The following is a 13,418-nucleotide window of genomic DNA, read 5'->3' on the forward strand; positions in this document are numbered from 1 at the left end:
AACAGAGAAAGTGAAATATTCCTCAATATTAAAAAAGACCCAAGCCGCTAATAATATCAACAACACAAGCCTATAGATACACTTTCGTACTCATTCATTACTGCTGCAGTGCTTGTTGTAGCGCCAGTGGCGATTTAAGCATGTAAATCTTGGTGGGGCCCAAAAAACAAAATGTGGGATGCATGCCAGAAAGCCACTACACAACACAACACTAAACAATGCATTAATTGCACTATAACGGTGACAAACGGTGCCCACAAACTGTTAGGTTCTACATAAAGCTGTCCCAACAGCAGAGTCCCAACAGCAGTCCCAACACCTTACCACTGCTACACCTGGCTATCAGTGGAGCCTTGTCTGGCAGCGAAACAGTTCATTCAGCATCATTTACTGCCTTTTAAAAAAACATAGCTGATATGGCTGACTTGCTTAAACAAATGTGGTTTCTACTGACAATTGAGATGTAAAAACTATGGCATAAGGGGACGACAAGCAGATAAGAGGCCTTCTGTAATTTTGATTAAGACATTAATGAGCGAGCCAGGACGGACGTAGTCAATAACTATTTGTTCAGCACTTTTGAAATGTACAGCAACAGAATTCAGAACATGGGCCGTTCCTACAGTGTTCTACCTGTACACCAAGTCAGAACCGTAGGATAAATAAAGGGGGCATATAAGCAGACAATGGAAGCTCTTACAATATTCGATGATTACATTTCTCAAAAACAGGTTATAGGCTGCATGTGCACCACCGATTCAGAACAGTAGGCGAAATTAAGAGGTGAAAATAGACCAAACTATTAGGGTGAGGCACATGGGCTACTAACAGCTTACTACACACCATACACTTAGTATTACTTTCTTAGCTACAGTATACATATCTCCCTGGCATATTACATCATTTATGCAGCAGCATATAAGACATTTTTGGACTCACCTTGTTGTGATGTGCTCCCTTGAATAGGAATGTGGCGAGGCGGTCCATCGTGGGCAAATTTAGTCATCAAAGAAAGAGAAAGAGGCCGGATTTACAATTCCAAGTTGGATGACCGTTCAAAACGTATTTTCCCAGTCAGAGCTCGTTTATTCCCGACTTCCCAGTTGCAATGCTTGCAGTTAGCCACTGTCACCGATTCCTTCCTAACCACTCATTGTTGAATTTGCGATTTCCAACTTGTTGTGTTATGTTTATGTCCAATGGCCGATGAGCACCGATACGTTTTATCTATAATTTCTCTTCATTATTTATCTTAATATGACAAGAATTAAAAAGGATTTGCCAGGAGATTGTCAACTTGATTCATGATGATGACTGCTAGCTAAGATTTTGAAAGTAAGATGTTGACATGATCAGTCCAATCAAAGCTACTGTACATATAACGTGATTTGAGGTCATTTTATATGTGGCCAATGACCTTGAGCCTTCTTGGAAGGGCACTTCTAATGTAACTCTATGGCAGGACCCAAAGGGCTTGAATTTTCAATGTCTACCCTTACTAAGGACTTAGAGGTGATGTAGTGTCCCCATGAGTGATACACTGAGCCAATCATGGCGCAACGCTCCTATTTTCTGCTGGCTTGCCCCACTACCATAGAAAGCGCTGAGCTAGGCTGAAACACCTGCATTTTGGAGCTGCCTTACTCAAGAAAACAAAAAAGAGACCATGTTTGTATGCGGCTTTATTAACTCAATTATATATTTTTTACATTGTTTGCAAACTGATATGTGACACGTTTTAATGCCAAAATAACATGCAAAACAGGCAATCCTGCAAAAAATGTGGGGCTCAAAACAGGTGTGCCCTGAATGAGGGGTCGCCACTGTGTAGCGCTGAGTGGAAATAGGAAGAACGTGCATTTTATGGCTTATAAAAGTGTTGAATACAAAGTGTTGACAGTGCTAAGTAAGAATTTAAACATGAACTCACTCATAAAAAGTGCAGCTCTAAGCTGTATTCTTTGACAGTCTCTCTCTAGTCATGGTTTTAAACATTTTGAAATCTCACAGTATCAACTTGACTGTGGTTTATTTTATGCCTGCTACATTACTACAGACACGGTAATCTGAGCCATCTGATTGGCCAGCCGTATACCTATAGTCTGTGTTTAATTTGAGCCGGATCCTGTTCCCTCTCAGATTTGACCTTGTTTGTTCCGTCACCTATTTGCCCGGCTCCGGTACCTCACGCGGCATTATTTATACCATTTGTTCATCAGAGTTAAATCAAGTTGCCTCCTGGTTATTTCTCCCGCCTCCCAGAAAAGCCATCATGTAAAAGCGTGGAGATCATTCTATGCAATCATCCTAATCCTTCCACACTGTTTTCAGACCTGCTCTCTTTTTTGTATTTGAAACTGAGGGGCAGTGCATCCACCAACTAAGTGCCCGGAGCAGATGCAATTTGGACGGAGGCTCAGTTCAAGATCAAGCAAACGTATAACCTTGTAAAGCAAAATTCAAAGCTAAGCTGTACAACATGCAAAAAGGTAGGGAGTTTAGGCCCGGAAAAGACTGGCGGGATGAAACTAGCAAAAGAGTGGGTGGAATGTGCAGTAACATCCTCTGCCTCCGACATAACAAAGCAACAAAGAGCCCTCAGAAAAAAGGTTTTTGAACATGCCCAAACCAAGGCCCATTTAGCGGCAGCAAGCATTGTAGACAAGGCTAAAGAAGACACCTTAACACAGGTTGTAGTTAATGCTCAAAATAAAAACATAGACACTACAGCCAGTCTTCCGAACAGGTTACCAGGAGGCTAAACGTCACAGACCCGCTCACGGTTTTGAGCAAGAAATTGACTGTCAGTAGTTAAATGGACTTGACATGGGGAGAATTCTCCATTCCAATGTTGCTTGCTCCAACATAGAGCAACACATTTCATCTGAAATGAAGCGAAAACTATTTGAAAGAATAGTACGGTGCTTTCCCAAAATCAGCCTAATGCTCGATGAGGCTACTAGTTTGAATATAAATAGTGCCTTGATTGTATACATCAGACTTCAGCTGGCAGTTATTGACGTACCAGTAAACATTTTTGTTGATCTTGTGGAACTGGAGGATTTTTCTGCTGGAGGAATTGTCCGTAATCTGCATTAGAGGTGTAAAGTTTACTGATGACTTTCTCTCCAAAACCCTCATTGGAATTACGTGTGATGGTGCGTCTGTCATGCTGGGACGCAAGAACGGACTAGCGACAAGGCTCCAGGCCCTCTTCCCTAATATAACTGTTTGGCACTGCTCGGCACACAGCCTTGAGCTCGCAGTAGGCAATGTGGTAATCATTTAAAAATACTTATGGACAAGCTAAATGCGCTTTATAGCGTTTCCAACAAAAACCGAAAGGAGCTGGGGAGTGCACAGAGAGTTTAGACATTCAGCTGTGCAAAATCGGCAGGATCTTGGACACCAGAAGGGTGGCATCCAGATTTAGAACTATAGAAAAATTAGCCGGCTCTTCACAAGCATTCACCACAGCAGCTGAGGATGCCTCCGGCAACGGAGTGACCCGTCAGAGCTATAGTGGCCTTGCCATGCGCATATCCTCGCATGCGTTTGTTAACAATCTAGGCCTTATGTGTGATGCACTTCAATAACTATCTGAATTGTCACTCGAGCTCCAAAAGAGAGACTGCACAATTATTACTGCACACAGGGCAGTCACCAGGGAAGCGAGGGTGTTCAGTGCAATGGCAGAGCAACCAGGCCGACACACAACTCAGCCAGAGAGAGATTCAGGATAACTCTTTCCAAGGCGTCAAACTGAAAGGTGGAAGACCCAGCGACAGAGTCCTTAATCAGAGGGAGTTTTTCGAGAGCTTTGGCATTGACAGTCCACGTACGGTCATACGGGCCAACAGGCAGTACAGGGACACTAATGGTAATGATAAAGAAGACATTCCAGATGGACTTAAAGAGCTGTTGATGGCGGTCAGCATCATCCCCATCTCCAGTACAGAATGCGAGCGGGGATTTTCTCAAATGAATCTGATTTGCATCTCAACCTGCGCCTCTCTGCATACTCCACCATATCAGGGCTTCTTTTTCTGAACCTTGTTGGCCCACCCCTAACCAAATTCAACCCAGTCCCCTATGTGAGGTCATTGATGTCTTGAAAAGTATATGAAATTCGAGCCTTGTAAGCCCCACAGCTGAGCATGTGTGCATATGCATATGGCGGGTGTCCTGCAGTGACGCCTAAACATGTTGCTGTACATTGAAGTCTTGAAAATTAGACTATAAGAAATTCAGACTTGTAAGCCCCACAGCTATACTAGAGTATGTGGGCATAGTATATGTTAGAGACCAACGCGTGGCCGACTCGTGATGGTGGCTGTGTGAGAAGCGGGCCAGTATCTCTCACATAACTAGAATGAGATTCACTATGGGGGGTGATATGTGCCAGCATTAAGCCTAGGCAACCGTACCACCATGTGGCTGTCGCCTACCATTGAATGTCTGACTGACATGACATGATACCAACGCCTTACTAATGTCTGCGTGACGCCTGCATGTCATAAGGTGCATAGTTTATATTTATTTTAATTAAATCATTCCGAAGTAGCCACCTTGAGCTATAGTGTAGCCTACTGCTTGTGTATTTCCTGTTATTGCTAATAGGCTCTATGCACGCATCACATCCGCATTGGCTTAAGGATGCTTGGGCATTTCCGGTTACCGGAAAAAAACATTAGACAGTGACAGTAGACCGTTATGATGGCAGAGATGAAGTTTACAAGGTGTTTGCTGGAGTTGCCTAAAGTATCTGTTAATGACATACGGAGGCTCGTCCGGACATCCAGTACGACACCACGTAGCAAACTGGATAAAGGCTTCAAATTTTACGTTTCTTCTTTTCTTTGCAACTTTGAAGGTAATATGCTAACGCTAGCTAGCCTGAGCTAGAAGCCTTGCTTTGGTGTTTTAAGTCATGACTCCGTCCTGCTTCAGGTTAATCATGCTTTAAATAAAGTTGAATCATGTGTATATACCTCTCACTTCATGTGTTTGTACTTTTATGAAAGTATCAGGTAAAAACAGGGTTACAAATGAGATCTCTGTGAGAGCCCACTGCTACCGCTCTCAATGAAGAAACTAAAGCCACCACACCAGCTGAGAGTAGGACTAGATTAAGTGACACGTTCAAAGTTCTGTTGAACTTGTTCAAGGTTCCGTTCAACACGTTTTACTAGTTTAATGTTACCACAGCTTTGATTGCCATTGCTAAGAGAACACTTTAGAACTTTAGTGGTTTTCACGATAGCTGAACAGTGGTAGCCTAATACAGACCAGGGTAGCTGAGTGGGAATTGCCATGCGTTGTTGTTGGGTCTGTTGTAAACAAATTGGAGTTTGGTTTGAAATGTAAACAATAATGAGATTACTACTTTTTCCTGACTTGATGACTGCAATGACAGTAACATATTCCACTCAGCTATTCTTCAAACTGCTGATGTTCTAGCCAAATACCCACAGCCCCTAGTACAGTATACAGGAAGTTAGCCCATGTATTTATGATGCGGCTTACAGTTGACTGGTGGATTTTGAATCTGTGGGCCAGATCCTTCTGCATCAGACCCAATGACAAGTAATTCATGAAGAGAAAATTCGTCAATGGGTTGAAGAACCTGAAAAGAGTAAGAATTCCACTATTACCTCATTACACAAATATATTGTTACTGGCTTAACTTTCAAGATGATAAGATGATGCAATATATCTTGCTTTGTAAGAACAACTGTAAAATATATTCACCGTTGCATTGCCAGTGTGAGGGACCTCATCAGTCTTTGCTACACTTCGTGTTTTTGTCACCCGTATGATCTTACAGGTGGCTGGCTCTATCTGCTTCTAAAAGGCCATCAGGTGGGCATGACTTGCAAACCTGTGGGACATACGTGTTACATTTCTATATGTTAAGTGTCCATACACAACATTAAATTGCAAGCATGTTAGCATCCTTATTGACAGTTATACAACATCTTAGAACATTTGGCACTAAGGTCAGAAGCTGGACCACGCACACGTCAGTCCTTTTGCTTACTGCTCTTCTCAGTATTTTAAAATACAATTAATGTGCTAGTAGATAGCCTAGATCTAGATAGTTTTAGATAGATACTTTACTCATCCCGAGGGAAATTCAAGGTTTCCAGTAGCTTACAACAACACACATCACACATGCAACATTTAAACAGATAATAATCCTAGTCATTGTTGACAGCTCAAATGCATAGGCCTATATATTAAACACATTGGACATTTTAATTTACCTTGTGAAAAACCTTATGACATCATCAGATCCAGCAAACCACTCCAATCAGAACTTGCTGCTGATAGTTATCTCCTCAATTTGATTTCGGAGCCTTGCTATCTCTACACTAAGTTCTTCATTGTGGTCAAGGGACATATCCAGCGCAGCAGGTTCAGTACTGTTGCAGTAGTCATGGTCAGGAGGACAGTCCAATTCCACAGACGGATCATTCATGGTTTCTGTGTTGGGACGCTCGGTCCTTTCCCAAACTCCGGGCCGTGGGGCTGGAAGACTGAAATTGTTCCATTGAAACAGCACTGGAACAGCTCCCTTCTTCAGACGTCTGCGCCCAGCTGAGTCACATCTTCACTTAGAAAGTGTCGGCTGCAGACTCATGTGTTTGTTGTAAGAAAGTTGACTCGTCGAATGTTAATCACCCACCGTTTATGTAATTCACTGTCTTTGGGAAAAGTTTAAAAAACTAACAGAAGAATTGCATCTGACAGACACTGTACATTGCGGCACACAGCAGTGATGGCTGGAAGAGCTGTCATCCCGTTTTTGAAAGGACACTTTCGTACGTTTACACGTCATCGTGTTATAAGTCAAGACGAAGTATTACAAGTAAAAACATTAACATAAACATTAAGATAAACGACGAAAATTATCCGTTTCGTATGTTTTTGACGACAAGCATTCAATGCAAGCATACGGTAGCATAGCATTCTACGGTAACCGGAAGTTTACATCCATCCTGAGATTTAACCGGAAATACGTCATGCTCGCCTGTGCATATCGCCTATTGCCTAGAAAAGATGATGTCCAATCTATAGGTAATCTGTCTTTCCCTCAACACCTCATGGCATGTTATGTTATCTTATCTTGCTGTATACAGATCTAAATGTTGTTAGCCAATCACAGACTGTGTTGTTACCAGTTCCAGTAGCCTACATCAGACAACCAATAAGAGTTGTGGCCATGGCTTTCAGTCGAATAGAGGAGTTCATAGGCTTTCCCAGAGGGTCCGTGCTATTCGGAATCCTTGGGATGTCCCTACCTCAATCAAGTATAAATGTAAAATTGTCAAGTTTAGTGTTAGTTAAGGGTTATAGTTTAGGGTTTAGGGTTCAGGGTAGGGACGTCCCAAGGAATCCGGATAGCAGTGACCGTTCATAGAGTGAGAGACGGGCACGGTATTTGAAATCTCGGCGGCGACACAGACATTCATTTTTATTACTTTTTTTACAAGCGGCAGATCTGCCCCAATAGCTAACTTAGAGACGATTAAAATAATTACCAAGGTGTGCTTGATCCGATTGAGGAGTAAGTAGGCTATATTTAAGTTGTGATATCGTTAGGAAATATTTAGGCCTACTGTGTTGATAAGGCAAATTTGATTTATTTGAAAATAATTACTTTTTGTTGATAACCAGTTGATAACATATTGTCGAAAGCACGTAGGCAATATTATTTACTGTGTCGATAGGGGAGTAGGCTAGTGTACAATAATAACGTAATTTGATGTGCCAGTATTATTTATTTCATTGCTGAATTAAATTGTGAATGAAAATATGCACACGTGGTGCTGTAGGATATATATATATATAATTTTTTTTACATTGTAATACACTACCCCTACATGCCATTGTACTATAGGATATATACATATTTTACATTGTAATACACTACCCCTACATGCCATTGTGTGCTGGAGCTATGGGTTTATTTTTTCCACTGTCACTATGCCTACACATTCACACTCGAACTGAATTGAATGGGAGATGCATAACTACTTTTCACTGAAGAAGGGAACGAGGTATGACATACAACTTCGATCGAAGACCTTAAAATCATGCCTGACAAGATCAATGAAATCATAACGGTATCCTAATATAGTGTGGATACAGGAGTAGCCTATTCTACAATAATGTAACTATGTGCTAGTATTATTTATCTAATTGATAAATTAAATTGTAAATGTGGATGGGTACACTACTTCATTCACTGATTACGGTATTGTACAAGGTAGATACAGGAGTAGCCTATACTCTACAATAATAATGTCATTGAATGTGCTATTGTATAATTTATTTCAATGATTAATGAAATTGTAAATGGGGATGGGTACGCTACTTCATTCAGGGAATACTGAATGTCTTGCTATCTCTGGGAGTATGTTAATGAAGGCTTTTCAGCTGTTGAACTATGGCAAGGTCGAACTAATTTCTAAATCTATATATTTTTTTAGTCAACAAGTGATGAGCCAGAGCAACCAATCAGCATCACTGTAGCTGTTCTACCCACCACCCACACTGCTCTCTCTCCACAAGCAACCACATCCTCTTCTCCTGTTCAACTAATTTGCTGCCACACTGAAAAGGACTGTACATACATACCTCTGTGCCCATCTCATTGCAACATGATCCATCCAAGGCCAAAGCTGGACGCCTAAAATGTGAGAAATGTAAACAAGATGCTACAGTAGTGTGTGTGTGTGTGTGTGTTTGTGCAATAAATAATTGTTCATTGGTGGTGGGGAGTTAAGATAACAAATACTATGAAACATCCCCACTTTTAGCACACATTTGCAAGCAGGCAAAGTAATCTTCTATGTGTGCTGAGGCATGTGTGATCACTTAACATTGACAGGACCGACTAAAAAAGACATGCTCACATGCAAACAAAAGATAACATGTGTCTAACTTGCACCGTTATGCAATTATTAGGAGACTAGATACATATCGCTAATCCTGGCTACCAATGTTCTAGCATTCATTTATTGAGGCATGCAGATCAGAGATGTCAATGTGGTACCCAAGCATATATTTTGACATACCTGATAAACCTGTAACCTGTGTGTTTGCTTGATTACGTCTGTCTCCTACCCTGACCACTATACTCTGCTCCTGTTCTCCAGGACCTAGGGGTTCTGCCTAACACCCAAACATGGATCCACCCGATGTCCTCCATTACCGTCCACCATCCAACTTTTCATTACATCAGCTACTGTTATTGTCATGTTGTCATTATCTGCTAAGAAAGATCAAGAAAACTATCATACTGGGCACATAATGTGAGATTCACAGATTAGCTAAAAACATTAGCACTGCAAACACTCAGAACACAGAGAGCAGCAGCGCCTGGACTTTGCAGTCTCCCTCTTCGAGTCCCTCTTCAGAGACTGACTGCTTGTTGAAAACAAGTGACTGGCAGAACCTCCCATCCACACAGCACCCACCTCCTCTCTATTCCACACACCAGAATTCAGTATTTCAGTCTATGATTGCCATGTGAGTGTACAAAAAAATCTGTGAAAGTAAATTGACACACGTACCAAAAAAATATCAACGTTTATATATTTAAATCTAAAATATTGCCAAATTGATTTTCACAGCTGTTTCATAAGGTGTTCATTATTGTAAATTGTAAGGTATCCCTTGATGGTATTTGTTAGTTCAACATGATTCATTGTTGTATCCTTGGACATACAATAGATATATATTCAACCACAAGGGTGTACTAATGAGCTATGATTTTATTTTTTATCATAATAGAGGACTACTGAAATAATGTTATTTCAGGGTAGATAAGGGAAGGCCTGTTTAAAATGAAAACATGCCAGCCAGACAATCAAGTGTATGAATCAAATGTATTTGCATATGAATGGAGTGGAAATCAGCTGACTTTGTGATCTGTAAGGTAAGTAACATGAATGTGTTGGGGGGCATCGAAATGATATGATTTTTTTTTTACCCCGATGCCTGTTTATTCTTAAAAAGCAGAAGATGGTAAATAACATGAATCACAATGGTTAGCCTATGTGAATTAATAGGAAAACAAAAACGTAATAATAGGGCAAAGGGCACTAAACACACTGACTATAGGATTCATATCATGTTGCTAGTGTAGGAGGGGATATGGAGAGTTTACTAACCAGTGGAGGGCAAAATTGCTACTTTGAATACAGAGTTAAGCTGGTGTTCAGCCCCACCTTTCCTCACAAGGGAATGTCTGGGAATGTTGATCTGAATAAATTGTTTTTTTACTGGTAAGGCCTGTCAAACAAGAATTTACTTACAGGCCAGAACAAGTCACTTTATAAGGTTACAATTATCTTACAGCACCTAAAGAACAGGTATAGTTTCAAGCAGGAACATGCAAATATAAGATACTTGCTATTGGTGCTCATACATTCCCACGCCCAGTATGTTTAAGAAGGAGTCTTCCACCAGTGGAACATTGTGAAGGTTATCTATCTACCTGTGCTGAGGACCACAACAGCTTCTTCTACCTAACCAGACCAACAATGCCGATTTTTGTGGTGCACACAAACGTATGCAGGGATAACGTCCCTGTAGAACTTCTATCTGAAGCTACAGCGAAATTGGCCGAAGCTATGCAATTACCGGTTAAGGTGAGTTTCAGAATCTCTATTTAGATTCTATATTGAGAATCTAGAAGGTTGTCGATACAGTAAACGTATGTGTTAAACTGTCCCACAGGGTGAAGACGTTAATGCAACATCTATTCCACGTTGGTTCAATGCAATTTTGGCCTGGGCATCTCCCCTGACAGGTATAATGGAATGCACACACACGCTCGCACACACATTGAAACACGCAATTAACGCATTAAATCTGTCTTGCAGGATGTATGTGGACTTCTTTGACATGGAGCCACAAAATGTGGCCTGGGACAACAAAACTTTCAAAGTTTTAATCGACGCCAAGAATGCTAAAACATTAAATGAGAAGTGAATGCATGCCCAGTCAAGTGACCTTTGATGTAACAATAAATTGAACGCTGTTTATTGTTATCTGGTTGTGTGTCATTGTGTAATGGACCATTCAATATTTGTAAAAACAAGGAAATAAGTAGGAATATGTAGCTGTCCCTGAGCCATGGATGGTTTCTGTACTTAAAAAACTAGTGGCCCCAGAAACAGTTTATCTTATAGAGGGCTCAGAATGCCACAGCACAGCCCACAGGTGAGACTACTTCTGCGCAATCGCCTTCACATGATGATCCCCTTGAAGCACGTTCTAGGAGGCGGGACCCAGCCGTCTAATGTTATTAGGTAGCTAGCTGTGTACAGTCAGCGCATATTGTTACACACTTTGTGGCACTAGGATGAGAGATTGAACGTTTCCAACTAGCTGATTGACACGAACCATTTGTCAGCGTTTGGCAAGTATTAAGGAAACTTTCTATTCGAGTCAAATGAAGCTGCTACCACTCCTGTGGTATCACAAGCTAGCTAGGTTAACGTTAGCTAGCTTGCTAACATTTGCTATTGTGCTAGCAAGAAAAGCAGGACATATGCTGGACAACATTCTGCTATCTAGCTAACTAGTATCTCTGGTAGTGCTAACTAGCTATGACGCTAATAATGTCTTAAATATCTAGCTATTTCTAACAGGTAAGCATTTTGATTGCCTGAATGGCTATTGGTCGCTGAGCTTCCCTATTTCACTGGCAAGATGACAGTCCACACTCCATGGTCACCCTTATCATGTATTTGACAGTTTGTTTGACACACACACATTTGACAGGGTGGACTCCCTGGGTGCTGGTGTAATCTGGAAGCTAGGTGCCAGTTTCATAGCTTGTTGAACTCACTGAGAGGCAAGGCAACTATGAACTTTAGAAGTGAAGTGTTTTTTTTCTTTCTTCCAGTGTTGAATTGATGTTGTTGCAGCTATGTCAGAGTTCATCCTAACCTTCCAATACCAGCTCAATGGAGTCATGGAAACTATCCTCAAAACCGCCGTGCATGAGATCACTCGGCTGGTGAAGGACAACTTCCTGGAGGAAGTGACAGGGAGCAAGCAGGAAGTGGACGTCTTGAAGGAGAGGCTGCAGAGGTGGAGGGACAGAGAGGAGGAGAGGAAGAGGAGGGAAGTTGAAGAGAAAGAGCAGAGAAAGAAGAGGGAAGAGAGAGAGCAGAGGGGGATGTGTAGGAGATGTGGTTGTGCTGGAGACACTGAGGAGAGAGAAGAGGCTCTGTTAGGTGAGTGAGGAGATATATATATATATATATATATAAACACACACACACACATGATATAGGATCTCTAATTTTGTACTGTTTTGTCCTCTGCAGTAGAGGAACGTTGTGTTATCGAACAGGAGATCTTCCAGCCAGGTGGACCCAACACTCTCCCAGAGAGAGAGGGTCCACAGGAAACGGCCACACCCAGCTCTTCCTGTGTCTCTGAAAGAATGGAAGAGATGGAGGCCCATGTCGTCAGCATCAAAGAGGAGCATGATGACTGGGGGGATCTGGTTACCCAGATGATCACATCCACAAATTCCCCCGTAATGAGCCAGAGTCGTCTGCAGAGATTGAGCTCACATCATGGGGCCAGTGAGCTTCTTCCTCCAGCACCACGGGCCAGGAAAGAGCATCACCTACTCCCAAGGTCAGTGATACCCACTCAGGGGACAGAGCATGCTGTGGGGGCCTTCGAGACCAGCCCCTACGGCATGAGCATCAACACAACGGCAAAGCTGAGGGTCAAACCCTACAGCTGCCCACACTGTGGGAAGAGCTTCCCTCAGCTCCGAAACCTGAAAGACCACCAGAAGTACCACCACACAGGGAAGAAGGCCTTCACCTGCTCCCAGTGCAGTAAGGGCTTTGTGTACATGTCCCACCTCAGGGTACACATGCAGCGCCACACAGGGGAGAGGCCGTTCAGCTGCTCTCAGTGTGGGAAGAGCTTCAGCCTTCAGAGCGGCTTGAAGAGACACAGGGTCATTCACACTGCAGAGATGCCTTACCACTGCACGGACTGTGGGAACAGATTCAATTCTAGATCGGACATGAAAAGACATGAACAGATTCATGCAGCAAGGTAGACCTTTGAGATGAAGCAGGTTGATTTAGAAAATCAGAGGGGGGAAATAACTACCCACGTGTACTATGTTCAATGTGTTGTTGCTGATGCATTTAATGTTGAGAGGAATAAAACACATTATGAATACATTTTTCTCATCCTTTCTTAAATGATTCGTCAAATGGTGTTACATACACAAACCGATTCATTAAAATAGTAATAAGTAATTAGCCTTGTCCGAACCACAACGGGCAAAAGAGTAACAGATATCTTCCTCTGGCAAATAAATACATTTGACAGATTCCAACATCAAATAAAAATATTTACGAGTT

The 13,418-nt window shown here is 41.9% G+C and overlaps 1 protein-coding gene across 3 annotated transcripts; it reads left to right on the top strand.

Moving 5' to 3' along the window:
• Positions 1-10,485: 10,485 nt before the first annotated feature.
• Positions 10,486-13,235, top strand: LOC311105055 (uncharacterized protein). Of its 3 annotated transcripts, XM_084147044.1 has the most exons (4): positions 10,486-10,661; positions 10,750-10,822; positions 11,924-12,257; positions 12,351-13,235. In XM_084147044.1, exons 3-4 carry the CDS (start codon positions 11,948-11,950, stop codon positions 13,106-13,108), a joined length of 1,068 nt encoding a protein of 355 aa, XP_084003170.1. In that variant the 5' UTR covers positions 10,486-10,661; positions 10,750-10,822; positions 11,924-11,947; the 3' UTR covers positions 13,109-13,235. The 3 variants fall into 3 exon arrangements, with proteins under 3 accessions (XP_084003170.1, XP_084003169.1, XP_084003171.1); XM_084147043.1 differs by lacking the exons at positions 10,486-10,661; positions 10,750-10,822 and adding an exon at positions 11,306-11,434; XM_084147045.1 differs by lacking the exons at positions 10,486-10,661; positions 10,750-10,822 and adding an exon at positions 11,317-11,666.
• Positions 13,236-13,418: the final 183 nt, after the last annotated feature.

Source organism: Coregonus lavaretus (genome assembly GCF_964263955.1).
Source record: "Coregonus lavaretus genome assembly, chromosome: 29".
NCBI classification, from domain to species: Eukaryota; Metazoa; Chordata; class Actinopteri; order Salmoniformes; family Salmonidae; genus Coregonus; species Coregonus lavaretus.

Bases quoted from the DNA above. Each gene is read 5' to 3' on its own strand.
- LOC311105055 (XM_084147044.1), top strand. From the start codon at position 11,948: ATGTCAGAGTTCATCCTAACCTTCCAATACCAGCTCAATGGAGTCATG. The intron at 12,258-12,350 runs GTGAGTGAGGAG...TGTCCTCTGCAG, and splicing joins GAGAGAAGAGGCTCTGTTAG to TAGAGGAACGTTGTGTTATC.